This window comes from Myotis brandtii, unplaced genomic scaffold, assembly GCF_000412655.1.
Source record: "Myotis brandtii unplaced genomic scaffold, ASM41265v1 scaffold166, whole genome shotgun sequence".
Taxonomy (NCBI): Eukaryota; Metazoa; Chordata; class Mammalia; order Chiroptera; family Vespertilionidae; genus Myotis; species Myotis brandtii.
In genome coordinates, this window is record NW_005356087.1 from 1,050,393 (window position 1) to 1,063,051 (window position 12,659).

Sequence of the window (12,659 nt, forward strand, 5' to 3'; positions counted from 1 at the left end):
GACGGCGAGAGGGCACAGGCCGGGCTGAGGGCCCCCCCCCTCCCCCCCAGTGCACAAATTTTTGTGCACCGGACCGGGCCTCACTTATATAACAAACTGACATTAGGAATGTATACAGAAGGAATCAGTTATTCTGAGGTTCTCTTTAAAGAGTTTTTCTTCTGCCTCAGGAGTTTTTATTGTGTAATGAATTAATTTCTGATAAGATACTATCTACTTGATTGCACATCATTTTATTAACCATGATCACTTTCCAATCATCTATCTAATCTAATAAAAGAGAAACATGCAAATTGACTGCACCTCCGCTTCGCCCCAAGCCATGACCACCAGCCAATCAGAGCAAATATATGCAAATTAACCCAAACAAGATGGCGGCTGGCAGCCATGGAGCTGGAGCAAGCAGGAGGCGTGGTTGCCCCGGTGATGGAGGAAGCCAAGCTTCCCGCCTGCCCTGGCCGGCTGTGGCCTCTGTTCAAGGCAACAAAGTTTCAATTATAGAAGATAAATAAATCCCAGATACCTGTGTCCAGCCAGCCTCCACTGGGAGCTTGGGTAGCTGGGGGCTCTGGCCAGCCTGCACACAGCCATCAGCCTCTCACCCAGGATGACCACACCCTCATTGGGTGAGGGTCCTCGCTGGGGGCTTGGCCAGCCTGCAAACAGCCACCAGCCACTCACCCAGTCTGGCCAGGCACCTCAGGGGGGACCCCTACCCTGAAGGGGCTGTGGCCAGCCTGCAAACAGCCATCAGCCCCTCACCCACCCTGATCCGGGACACCCTTCAGGGCAAACCAGCCGGCCCCCATCCGTGCACCAGGCCTCTATCCTATATAATATAAGGGTAATATGCAAATTGACCCTAACAGCAGAACGACTGGGAATGACACACATTGACCATCAGGCGGCAGATGTTCAATGTAGGAGCTTCCCCCTGGTGGTCAGTGCACTCCCACAGCAGGAGCTCTGCTCAGACACAAGCCAGGCTGATGGCTGCCAGTACAGCGGTGGTGGTGGGAGCCTCTCCCGCCTCCTCAGCAGCGCTAAGGATGTCCAACTGCAGCTTAGGCCTGCTCCCCGCTGGCAAGTGGACATCCCCCGAGGGCTCCCGGGCTGCCAGAAGGATTTCTGTCTGCCAGCTTAGGACCTATCCCCCGGGGAACGGGCCTAAGCCAGCAGGTAGTCATCCCCCGAGGGGTCCCAGACTGCGAGAGGACACAGGCCAGGCTGAGGGACCCCCCGAGTGCACAAATTTTTGTGCACCAGGCCTCTAGTATATATATAAAAGCCCAGCGACCAGAATGGCGGAATGACCGGAACAACTGGTGGCTATGATGTGCACTGTGGCAGCCAACCAGCCTGATCCGGGCCCCGATCGGCCGCCAACACCCTGATCAGGGGCGGGGCTGGCTGGCCAAGTGCCTGCAGCCCCTCTTCCCACCAGCCCGGCCCACTGGGGCCCCATTGGGGCGGGCTGGCTGGACCCCCTGGACCCCACCTGTACACAAATTCGTGCACCAGGCCTCTAGTAGGACTGATATTTGGGGAGAAGAACCCTTCTCACTGTGCCTTGGGCTCAAGGTTATAATCAGGTTTCAGCTGTCCTGTGTTTGGGGGCATATTTGAACTATCTCAGAGACAGAACATTGCCGTGGCCATTGTACAGTCCATGACAACAGAGGAGCTGAAAATTAAGCTAATTTCAAAGGGTTAGCTTTCTCTGTTATAAAAGCCAGATAACAGGCTCTTCTGTTACTGAGAAAAGCTAGGAGACTAGCTCCTCGGTTTGAAAATCTTATGAAGGCATTTAAACTCATAAGTCAGAGGGAAAACTATTCAACCCTTTAGTGAGGAGTTTAGGACAACCCACTTCCCCTGTAGGACACTCACAATATCACTTACTATGTAACTGGTCTCTCTTTGGCAAAAACACTGTCCACCAAGGAGTTTAATGGCCAAAAAGGTTGGGTCAGGTCATCTTTGTGTAGTTTATCAGTTTGACATTCCTTTGTTTTACTTCTTTCTTATTGTCAACACACCACCCTGTTTTATTATGCCATAGAAACCCCAGAGAACCAGAATGGCTGACCTGTAGATACCACAGCTGATAGGCATTTAGTGCTATCAATGCCTAATGGAGATAAATTTGCAGATGAACAACTAAATATATCTATTTTCCAGGAGTGTTTTCTATTACCCCAAAATAAAACAAAAAATCCAAACAAAACCAAATGTTCTTACCTTCTATTTCCCAAGTGTTTTAAGGGGCAGGTAGTATGGATTTCTTGGCATTTTAACTTTGGAATTCCTCAGTACCATAGAGTGGATGTTTGTTTAGCATCCTGTTTACTAGAATACATTAATCTTTTATTTTAACCTAACATTTGTTGTTCTTGATGTTTACTATGGAATTGGATATTTAAGAAGTTAACAAATTTGTCCCATTTCTGTTTTTACTATAGATTTAGAATGGTGTCTTTCATTGGCTTAGAGAGGTGCTCTTAGAAATAGATGTAAATAGGGTTTTTACAAAATGTTGTGTCTTACAATAGACTAGAAAAATGTTGGTCTACTTTAGTGTTCATATAGAGCAGGTAATGATTTTGTATAAATATGATTTTGATACCCTGGATATGAGTTGGGGCAAAGAATCTGCATACCTAACAAGTTCCCAGGTGATGCAGGCCTACAGTTCCATGAACCACACTGAGTGGGGAGGGTCCAAAGGAGTGTACTACTTAAAGTATTCCAATTCTTTTATAACTTAACAACCTTTTGTAAATCAAATAACCCCCTAATTTATCTCTTTAAAAAATGTATATTTAGTGCATAATGGAACACACTCTAGATACAAGAATTACAAGGATATTCAAAGAAAAGAAAGGTTATACAGTCAATAGAAGGGCAGAGAAAAAGTGTGGGTGACAAAGAACTCTGAACTTTTATTGGTTACTTAACTGAAAAATTTTGGGTGAAAACATAACATTCACGGATTTCTTAATGAAATACACAGCTCTCTTTAAAATATTTTTTTAATATATTTTACTAGAGGCCCGGTGCATGAGATTCACGCACAGGGGGTTGGGGGGCAGTCCCTCAGCCCAGCCTGCACCCTCTGCAATCTGGGACCCCTCGGGGGATGTCCAACTGCCTCTCACAATCCAGGACCACTGGCTCCTAACTGCTCGCCTGCCTGCCTGCCTAATCGCTCCTAACCACTTCTGCCTGCCTGTTTGATCGCCCCTAACTGCTCCCTTACCAGCCTAATCACCCCTAACTGCTCTCTTGTTGGCCTGATTGCCTCTAACTGCCTCTGCCTCGACCTGCACCTGGGACCCAGGATTCCCTCCTCTGGCCGGCCACAGGCACCCAGAACCCGGGCCGGCTTCGCCCGGGCTGTCCACAGCCACCAGCGGCCGTGGGCAGGTGGCTTTGTCCAGGCTGCAGCCGCAGGTGCCCAGGTCCATGGGGTGGGCAGCTTGTACCTCTCCTGGGCTACAGGTGCTGGTGCAGCTGTTGGCGCCCGGGACCACGGGGTGGGCGGCTTGTCCCTCTCCTGGATCGCAGGTGCAGATGCAGCCGCTGGCATCTGGGACTGTTGGGACCATGGGACATGCAGATTGTCCCTCTCCCAGACTGCAGGTGCAGTTGCTGGCGCCTGGGACAGCGAGGTGGGCGGCTTGTCCCTCTCCTGGGCAGCCACCCCAGCCGCTGGCACCCAGGACCGCAGGGCATGTGGCTTGTTCCTCTCCCAGGCCGGGTCACAGGCACAGGCACAGGCACAGCCTCTGGCACCCAGGACCACAGGGTGTGTAACTTGTCCCTCTCCCAGGCCACAGGCGCAGGCGCTGGCACCCTGGACTGTGGGCCAGGTGGCTTGTCCCTCTACTGGGCCGTAGCCCCAGCCTCTGGCACCCAGGACCATGGGGCGGGGAGCTTGTCCTTCTCCCGGGCTGCAGCCTGGCTGGTCCCTATTCCTCTCTTGCGAGCTCATTTGTGCCTGTGTGGTCCCCATTCCTCTCTCCCCAGTGTTGAGTGTCTGAGCCGTTACAGCATGATGACCACTTGCATATTAGCTCTTTATTATATAGGATTGATTTTTTACAGAGAGGAAGGGAGAAGGAGAGGAATAGAGTTAGAAACATCGATGAGAGAGAAACATCGATTTGTGCCAGCAACCAAGGTACATGCCCTTGACCGGAATCTAACCTGGGACCCTTCAGTCCGCAGGCTGATGCTCTATTCACTGAGCCAAACCGGTCAGGGCTAAGATATTTTTTATGTCATAAGTAATTAAGTATTCCAATTGTACATAAAAGAGAATGAGAGTTTATTTAGATAGAATTTTATTTTCTTTCTTAAATAATTTAAAGTGCTATCTAATATTTCTGATTTGGTTTTATCATATCCAAACTATTATATTTCATCTTTAGTTTGTTAGGAAATGGTACTCTTTGCCACAGGGACTCAGTGTGGCATACAGTAACAGTAATACACTATCTTTCTCATGCGGAGATGAAGTGACCTGCCAGTTTCCTTTGAGCTGTGTTTCCTTTAGAGTTGATGAACTTTACATGGATCCACTCATATTCTTCTTCGCTTGGCCCCCTCAGTAATCATAGATATGTGTACAAATACTGTAACTATGGGAGAGTCACTAGGTCTGTGGCCTCTGCCATAGATGCATTAACCAGATAAGCTCACCACAGTTTTCATTAAAGTGATAGATTTGAAATGATTGTAAGACAGCTTACTTGGTCTTGCAGCCAACTTTCTGCTTAACAGCATTAATCTAAATTTCCTGATGGAATCAGGAGATGGGAAGCCCAAGCATAATGGTAGTAATGTGCTATCTGGTTTGCTTTCTTTCAGACTTTCGGCCAGTTTGCTATGAGGAACCCCAGCACTGGTGCTCAGTTGCCTACTATGAACTGAACAATCGAATTGGTGAGACGTTCCAGGCTTCCTCCCGAAGTGTACTTATAGATGGATTCACAGACCCTTCAAATAACAGGAACAGATTCTGTCTTGGACTTCTTTCTAATGTAAACAGAAACTCAACAATAGAAAATACCAGGAGACACATAGGAAAGGGTAAAAGAAATATGTAATTTCTTTTTCTGTTCTTCTGAGCTAAAATATGGAAACAGAAACAAGCCATTCATTGGCCATGTAACCTATTGGGATGGCACAGGGATGGGTTTCTCTCCCTATAAAATGGGCATGACATCTTTTGCGGGGTAGCATAGTGTGCATATTATGAAGACAAACAAGATGATAAATGTGAATACAGGATGAAATTATTAAATAAAAAGATTGTGGATTATTTTTGAGTTGCTCAAAGAGGCTAGATAACTTCTGAAGAAGAATAATTCTGGCTGGTTGATCATTTATATAAGGTAAAGTTACCTTTGGAAACTTAGAAGCTAGGGAGTTAAACATCCTGACTTATTTATCTTTGGAAATGACTGGGGCTCTCCTGTGTCCAGGCATTGTTACAGCAGCCCATGGCACAAGCCTCACTGGGGTCTGGCCAATGATGTTTTTGAAGCTTCCTTTATTGGCAGAGTCAATGGTTGAGTGGCAGGCCTGGTTGAGGATCTTTAAATCATTTTCTTTTATTTTAGAATAGTTGGTACTGCCTGAGTGATACCTGGCTGCCCACTATCATGTTAGACTGTTCTGGAATCACAGGTGTAAAGAAACTTGAGAGCCAATTGATCTTTTCTCTTCCCATCCAGCACTCAGACCAGTTAGGAAAGGAGCCACATGAGCATTTTCTTTCATTATTTAATTTGGTGATGCATTCTAATATTCTTCCTAACATACCTCCTGAGTGCCTCCTGTTGTAGTAAATGTACAAGTCATAGATTAAAAACATTCATTGAAGTTTATGAGATGCCATGTCCCGCGTGGCTTAGGGTTCGGGATCTGGAGAAGGGCCGCGGGCAAATGACGAGACGAGACAAGAAATAATAATTTGGAAATTTGGGGGGCCAGGCGGACAGTCCAACTCTAGGGGAAGGACTTCGCTGGTGCCCAGACCCTGCCAACCTTTTATTCAATTTTAGATGCACATATTGTCCTTGGTCAGGCAGGCAATTCCGGTAACAGACAGACTGTCTTAAAGGTCAGTAAATATTATTAAAGATTTACTTTGAGACTATTTGGTCAGGAAATTGCTTGAGCCACCATTGTCTCATCTAAACAATTGGTGCATAGCTTTGGCCCTTGCCAGAGCTCAAGGTTCACCAGCATTCTGGGCTCCTTGTTTACACTTTTCTGATAGTGAAGACAATGGGTAGCATCCAACATTGCCCCCTTTTCACTTCCTTAATAAATCTTGAAAAGTGAATGCCACCTGAAGGGTTTGAGTCCTTTTAAACCTCTTCATTCTGCATCTGCGGACTAGAAATAAACATATAAGAACAAGAATGAGACAAGCGGGAACTGATCCTGCGCGCTGGGAGCAAGCGCGCGCTCGCAGCACCAGGAACTGATCCTGCGCGCGCTGCGAGCTTCCGAGCCCTGGGCTGGGAGCAAACGCGCGAACGGGAATTTGTCCACGTAGCGCAGGCCCAGGGACCCCGTTTCTCGGGGCAGGAGGCAGCACCAAGCACCAGTGACTTGACTGTGTTTCTTATCACCTGCGCCTGAGATCCTGATTCCCTGTGCATTCATACTAAGAGCCAGTGAATCCAATTCCTGGTGCAAGGGCACACAGGGACCCTGATTCTCAAGGCGAAGTCGCGCAAAGCAACAGAGACTCTGATACTGGACTCTTGGGGAACTCTGACTCCTGGCGCATGCTAGGGGGCTCTGGTTTTCAACACGCTCCAGGGGGGTCTCTATTTCAGCACGGTGCAGGCAGGGTCCCTAATTCTAAGGGCACATACGAGGCCACATTGAGCGCTGGCAACACTGACTCAGAGCGAGCCTGGTTCCCACCAACCAACAACAACCACACATCTTAGTGTCAGAGCTCTTCAGTGACACTAAGGTGGTGGGAGGCTCCCCAGAGCTCTTTGACACTAGGGTGGCGGGAGGCTCCCACTGCACACGGCCCAGGCCCACGCAACCCGACCTTTGAACCATCTGGAGATAAGAAGCATGAAGAAACGACACAACACCCAGAGGAAAGACAATGAGGAATCACCAAGAAAGGAAATTAATGAAGTTGAAGCGTGCAACATGACAGAAAAAGAATTCAGAATAATGGTTGTACAATTCATTCACCGGATGGATGAGAAAATCAACAACCTATGCAAGAATCAGGAAGAAATGAAAAGTGATATAGCTACAATCAAAAACACCATGGAAAGTTTCAACAGCAGGCTGAAAGAAGCAGAGGACCGAATTAGTGAGTTAGAAGATAAGGCAGAGAAACAAGCTCAATCTGAACAGCAACTGGAGAAAAAAATTAAAAAACAGGAGGAGAGCCTAAGGGAGCTTCGGGACAACATGAAACGAAGTAACATACGCATAATAGGGCTGCAAGAGGGACAAGAAGAGCAGCAAGGATTAGAAAATCTATTTGAAGAAATAATGACAGAAAACTTCCCAGATATGGGGAAGAAAAAAGTTACACAAGTACAGAGAGTCCCAGGCAAGATGAACCCCAAAAGACCCACACCAAGACACGTCATAATAACGATGGCAAATGTACAAGACAAAGAGAGAATCTTAAAGGCTGCAAGAGAGAAACAGAGAGTTACCTACAAAGGATCCCCCATCAGATTATCAAACGATTTCTCAACAGAAACACATCAGGCCAGGAAAGAATGGACAGAAATTTACAAAGTGATGCAAAGCAAAGGACTGAATCCAAGAATACTCTATCCAGCAAGGCTATCATTCAAAATTGAAGGGGAAATAAGAAGCTTCACAGACAAAAAAAGGCTAAGGGAGTTCATCACCACCAAGCCAGCAATGCAAGAAATGCTAAAGGGACTGGTGTAAAAAGAAGAAATAAAAAGCCCAGAAAGAAAACAGCCACACAAAAAAAGAAATGGCTACAAACAAGTACCTTTCAATAATAACTTTAAACGTAAATGGACTAAATGGTCCAATCAAAAGACATCGAGTGGCTGAATGGATAAAAAAACATGACCCATACATTTGCTGTCTACAAGAGACCCACCTCATTAAAAGGGACTCACACAGACTGAAAGTGAAGGGATGGAAAAATATCTTTCAGGCAAATGGAAATGAAAAAAAAGCTGGGGTAGCAATACTTATATCCGACAAAATAGACCTCAAAGTGAAGGCCATAACAAGAGATAAGGAAGGCCACTTCATAATACTAAAGGGATCAATACAACAAGAGGATATAACCCTGATAAACATATATGCACCCAATGCAGGAGCACCCACATACATAAGAAAACTCCTGGAAGACATCAGGGGAGAGATCGACAACAATACAATCATAGTAGGGGACTTTAATACACCACTGACATCACTGGATAAATCTGCTAGACAAAAAATCAGCAAAGAAACAGCAATCCTAAATGACTCACTAGATCAGATGGACTTAATTGACATCTTCAGAACACTTCACCCCAAAGCAACAAAATATACGTTCTTCTCAAGTGCTCATGGGACATCTTCAAAAATAGACCACATATTGGGTCACAAACAAAGTCTCCCCAAATTCAAGAAGATTGAAATCATACCAAGCATCTTCTCAGACCACAAGGGCATAATATTAGAAATAAACTACAATAAAAACAACCCAAAATACTCAAACACTTGGAAGCTGAATAGCATGTTATTAAATATTGATTGGGTTACCAATGAGATCAAAGAAGAAATTAAAAACATCCTGGAAACTAATGACAATGAAAACACAACAATCCAAAACCTTTGGGACACAATGAAAGCAGTCCTGAGAGGGAAGTTTATAGCTCTACAGGCCTACCTCAACAAACAAGAAAAAATGGTAGTAAATCATCTAAATCTACAGCTCAAAGAATTAGAAAGAGAGCAACAAGAAAAGCCCAGAGTGAGCAGAAGGAAGGAGATAATAAAGATTAGAGCAGAAATAAATGACATAGAGACCAAAAAAACAATACAGAAAATCAATGAAACCAAGAGCTGGTTCTTTGAAAGGATAAACAAGATCGACAAACCTCTAGCCAGGCTCACCAAAAAGCAAAGAGAGAGGACCCAAATAAACCAAATCAGAAATGATAGAGGCGAAATAACAACAGACCCCACAGAAATACAAATGATTGTTAAAAAATACTATGAACAACTCTACTCCAACAAACTAGACAACCTGGAGGAAATGGACATATTTCTAGAAAAATACAACATTCCAAAACTTAATCAGGAAGAATCTAAAAATCTCAACAGGCCAATAACTATGGAAGAAATTGAAGCAGTCATCAGAAAGCTTCCAGCAAACAAAAGCCCAGGACCAGACGGCTTCACAGGGGAGTTTTACCAAACATTCAAGGAAGAACTAAAACCTATCCTCCTCAGACTACTACAAAAAATCCAAGAGGAAGGAACACTTCCAAGCTCATTCTATGAAGCCAGCATCACCCTAATACCAAAACCAGGTAAAGACAACACAATGAAAGAGAATTACAGGCCAATATCCCTCATGAACATAGATGCCAAAATCCTCAACAAAATCTTAGCAAATCGGATCCAGCAGTACATCAGAAAGATCATACACCATGACCAAGTAGGATTTATCCCAGGGATGCAAGGATGGTACAATATCCGCAAATCAATAAACGTGATACATCACATAAACAAATTGAAGGAAAAAAACCACATAGTCATATCAATTGATGCAGAAAAAGCATTTGACAAAATTCAACACCCATTTTTGATAAAAACTCTCAGCAAGGTGGGAATAGAAGGATCATACCTTCAACAGGGCAGGGCTAGCAGTTATGGCTGCTCTCAGTCCTGCCCTCAGAGGCTTTGCTTCTCAGTGTCCCGGTAATCGCTGCAAGCCCCTCGGAGAGAAAGCTCCCCTCGAGTTCCGCTGCCAGACAGTCCCGCTTCTCCTGTATGTCTGGGTCCCTAGAGACTCGCCCGGAACTGGAGCTCAGAGCCTGAGACTCCCTCCCGATTGAAAACGACAACCGCGCCCTCAGCCGCCAGCCCGCTCCGCATGCACCTCCGCACCTTAGTATTTTACACCCGCACTGCGCCTCCTCTGAGTCTCGGTATGCTTTTCTCTTTCCTTCTAGTTGTAGAATTTCCACTCAGCCAGCCTTCCTGTGGTTCTGGGTGATGTCCATTCTGTCTTTTAGTTGTATTTTTGAAGTGGTTTTTCGAGGCAGCAATCTCTGGTGTTTACCTATGCTGCCATCTTGGTTTCTCCTCATGTCCTTTTTAAATTGCTACCAGGCATCCAAGGAATTAGTTTGTAAATTTGCCTGGGATAATTGTACAATATGCTGTTGTAATTCTAAATATCAAGGGTTGTGTTACCTTTACCCCAAGCACCAAGACGGTGATTTTTTTTATTGATTCCCAAGGGTGTAAGGTACTATTATAGGGAACTGGGGTAACACAAATCTGGGAAAAATTATAATGACACTGTAAAGATATTCTTTGCTCTAAGCTGTGGATTTTATCACCCATCCACAAGACTGTAGACTTTAGTGCCCACGATTCAATCTCAAACTGGCTGTCAATTCTTTTTTGTATCGACAATGTCTTAGTTACATTTTTCCTTAACTTGTACAAACTGAGAAGTTTGAACAGTTTGTACCATGGATGAAGCAGCAATGCCCACAGAAGTAGGTAACATTATAAGGGCAAAGAGTCCTGCAATTAACATTCCAAGAAATCTTTTCTGTCATTTTAAGATTTTTACCAGATCATGTAACAGTTGGTAGGTTTGATGAGATTCCCAAGGCTCGGTTAGGTTAGTAGGAACCCAAGCGAAAGCAGACTGTTTGAAAATCATGAGGGAATCTTTTTGGAATGTAGAATTAATACAATGGGATAATGTGCAGCCTGTGCATGACACCTCATACAGATGGCTTGTAGCATTAAGGGTCACCTGGATGGGGCCTGAGAGGAGTACAAATGGATCAAATACACAGGCGGTGGCAAATACTGTCTTATTGGGAGTTCCCCATAAGGTACAAATGGAATTATCTGAGCTATAATTAAAACTATACCATTTAATAGGTGCAAGTGCAGCAGCTAATTTCCATTGCATATTTTGTAGGGGCCAATTGTCATGTTGTAATTGAGATCGAACAAATCCTTCTCCATGCCATGAAATGGAGTGATTAGCTTCAACATATAGATAGGAAGCGTTCCCCTTTCATTTTAGGGTGCTATTGTTATTATACGCAGACCCGTAGGGGCTCCAATCCACAAAGGAAAAACTGTTATTAAGTTTGCGGCTGGTGGGGTAGTCACTATAACAGTCTTGCCAATTAATTTCTCCCTCAGTGGGGTGCCATTCATAAGACTTTTTACATAATAGCTTAGTGGTGGTGAGGGGGGGGTGTCTTAGTAAAGTTATTTTCTGTACCTCTCCCCAGAGTAAGTAGTGATAGTAGATGTATTTGGGCATTTGCTTCCCTCTCCTTTGGTGTCCATGCTAGCCAGAAGCCTCTCTTTAATTTTATACACAAAGGAGCAGTGGTTTGATTCTTTGTCATACAAAAGGCAACACCCGTGTAACTATACTTTGCCCATATACTTCCTTGTCCCACAGATGGTCCTCCTGGGTGACCAAGGTGCTTGGTATTATTGGTGACTACATTAGGTAGGGGGTCAGCCCACGTAGGGGGTCTTACCCATGGTGGGTCAGGAACATAAGTCCAAAATACTTTCCCATTTGCCCCTGGTAGTATTACTGCACAGCTGATGACTGCTAGCAGGGTAAGAAAGACATTCTCAGGCATTCTTGGGGTTTTGGTCTCCTCACAAATTCGCTCAGCTTTCTGGACCGTCTTCTTCACCATCCCCCAGGTGACCTCCGGCTGTTTGTCATCTGTTTCATCCTCCTCCCACTCCTTATCTTCAATGGGTTGCTTGGGCCTGCTGCTATCTGCGGCTGGGGTAGTCGATTGTCTACAGCTGTAAGGCATGGCTCCAGGTGCAAGGTCCTCATTAACCTGGCCAGTTCCTCCCTTGGATCCATGTTGAAGTTTAATATTTCTTGCAAGAATCCACACGGGCTTCAACAAATTTTCTGGAAATATACAAGCGTACCCTTGACCAAATGTTAACAGGGGATCAGGGCCCTTCCATAAAGCAGACTCGGGATCTTTCCATTTAACCAGTCCATTTTCCTTTGGCTTATTCTGACACCAGTGTATTTCCATGAGTGTCTTGCCATCGGCATCACAAGTGAAAAAATTTAAAGTAATTAAGGCTTGGTGTAGTCTACCTACAGATGATTTCTCCATAATCCTTCCTTACTGTTTTTCAAGTTGGGATTTTAGCCTTTGATGTTGGCGTTCTATAATTGCCTGTCCTTGTGAATTATATGGTATTCCTATAATGTGCTGAATTTTTCATTTTTTTATATTGTTTTATTGCTTAAAGTATTACAAAGAGTATTACATATGTCTCCTTTTTTTCCCCCCCTTGACATTCCCCCGGCCTCCCCTACCCCCCAGTGTCTTCTGTCCATTGGTTATGCTTATATGCATGCATACAAGTCCTTC

At 44.9% G+C, this 12,659-nt stretch overlaps 1 protein-coding gene across 3 annotated transcripts in view; it reads left to right on the forward strand.

Annotated features, from left to right (window-relative positions):
* The window catches only part of SMAD9 (SMAD family member 9), a 63,782-nt gene that overhangs the window by 17,135 nt on the left and 33,988 nt on the right, over positions 1-12,659 (forward strand). For 2 of the 3 annotated variants that reach the window (XM_005862735.2, XM_005862733.2), the window contains one exon: positions 4,873-5,094. In XM_005862735.2, the coding sequence (XP_005862797.1) occupies positions 4,873-5,094 (222 nt within the window). The remainder of the gene's footprint in view (positions 1-4,872; positions 5,095-12,659) is intronic. The other variant, XM_005862734.2, reaches the window with a different exon arrangement.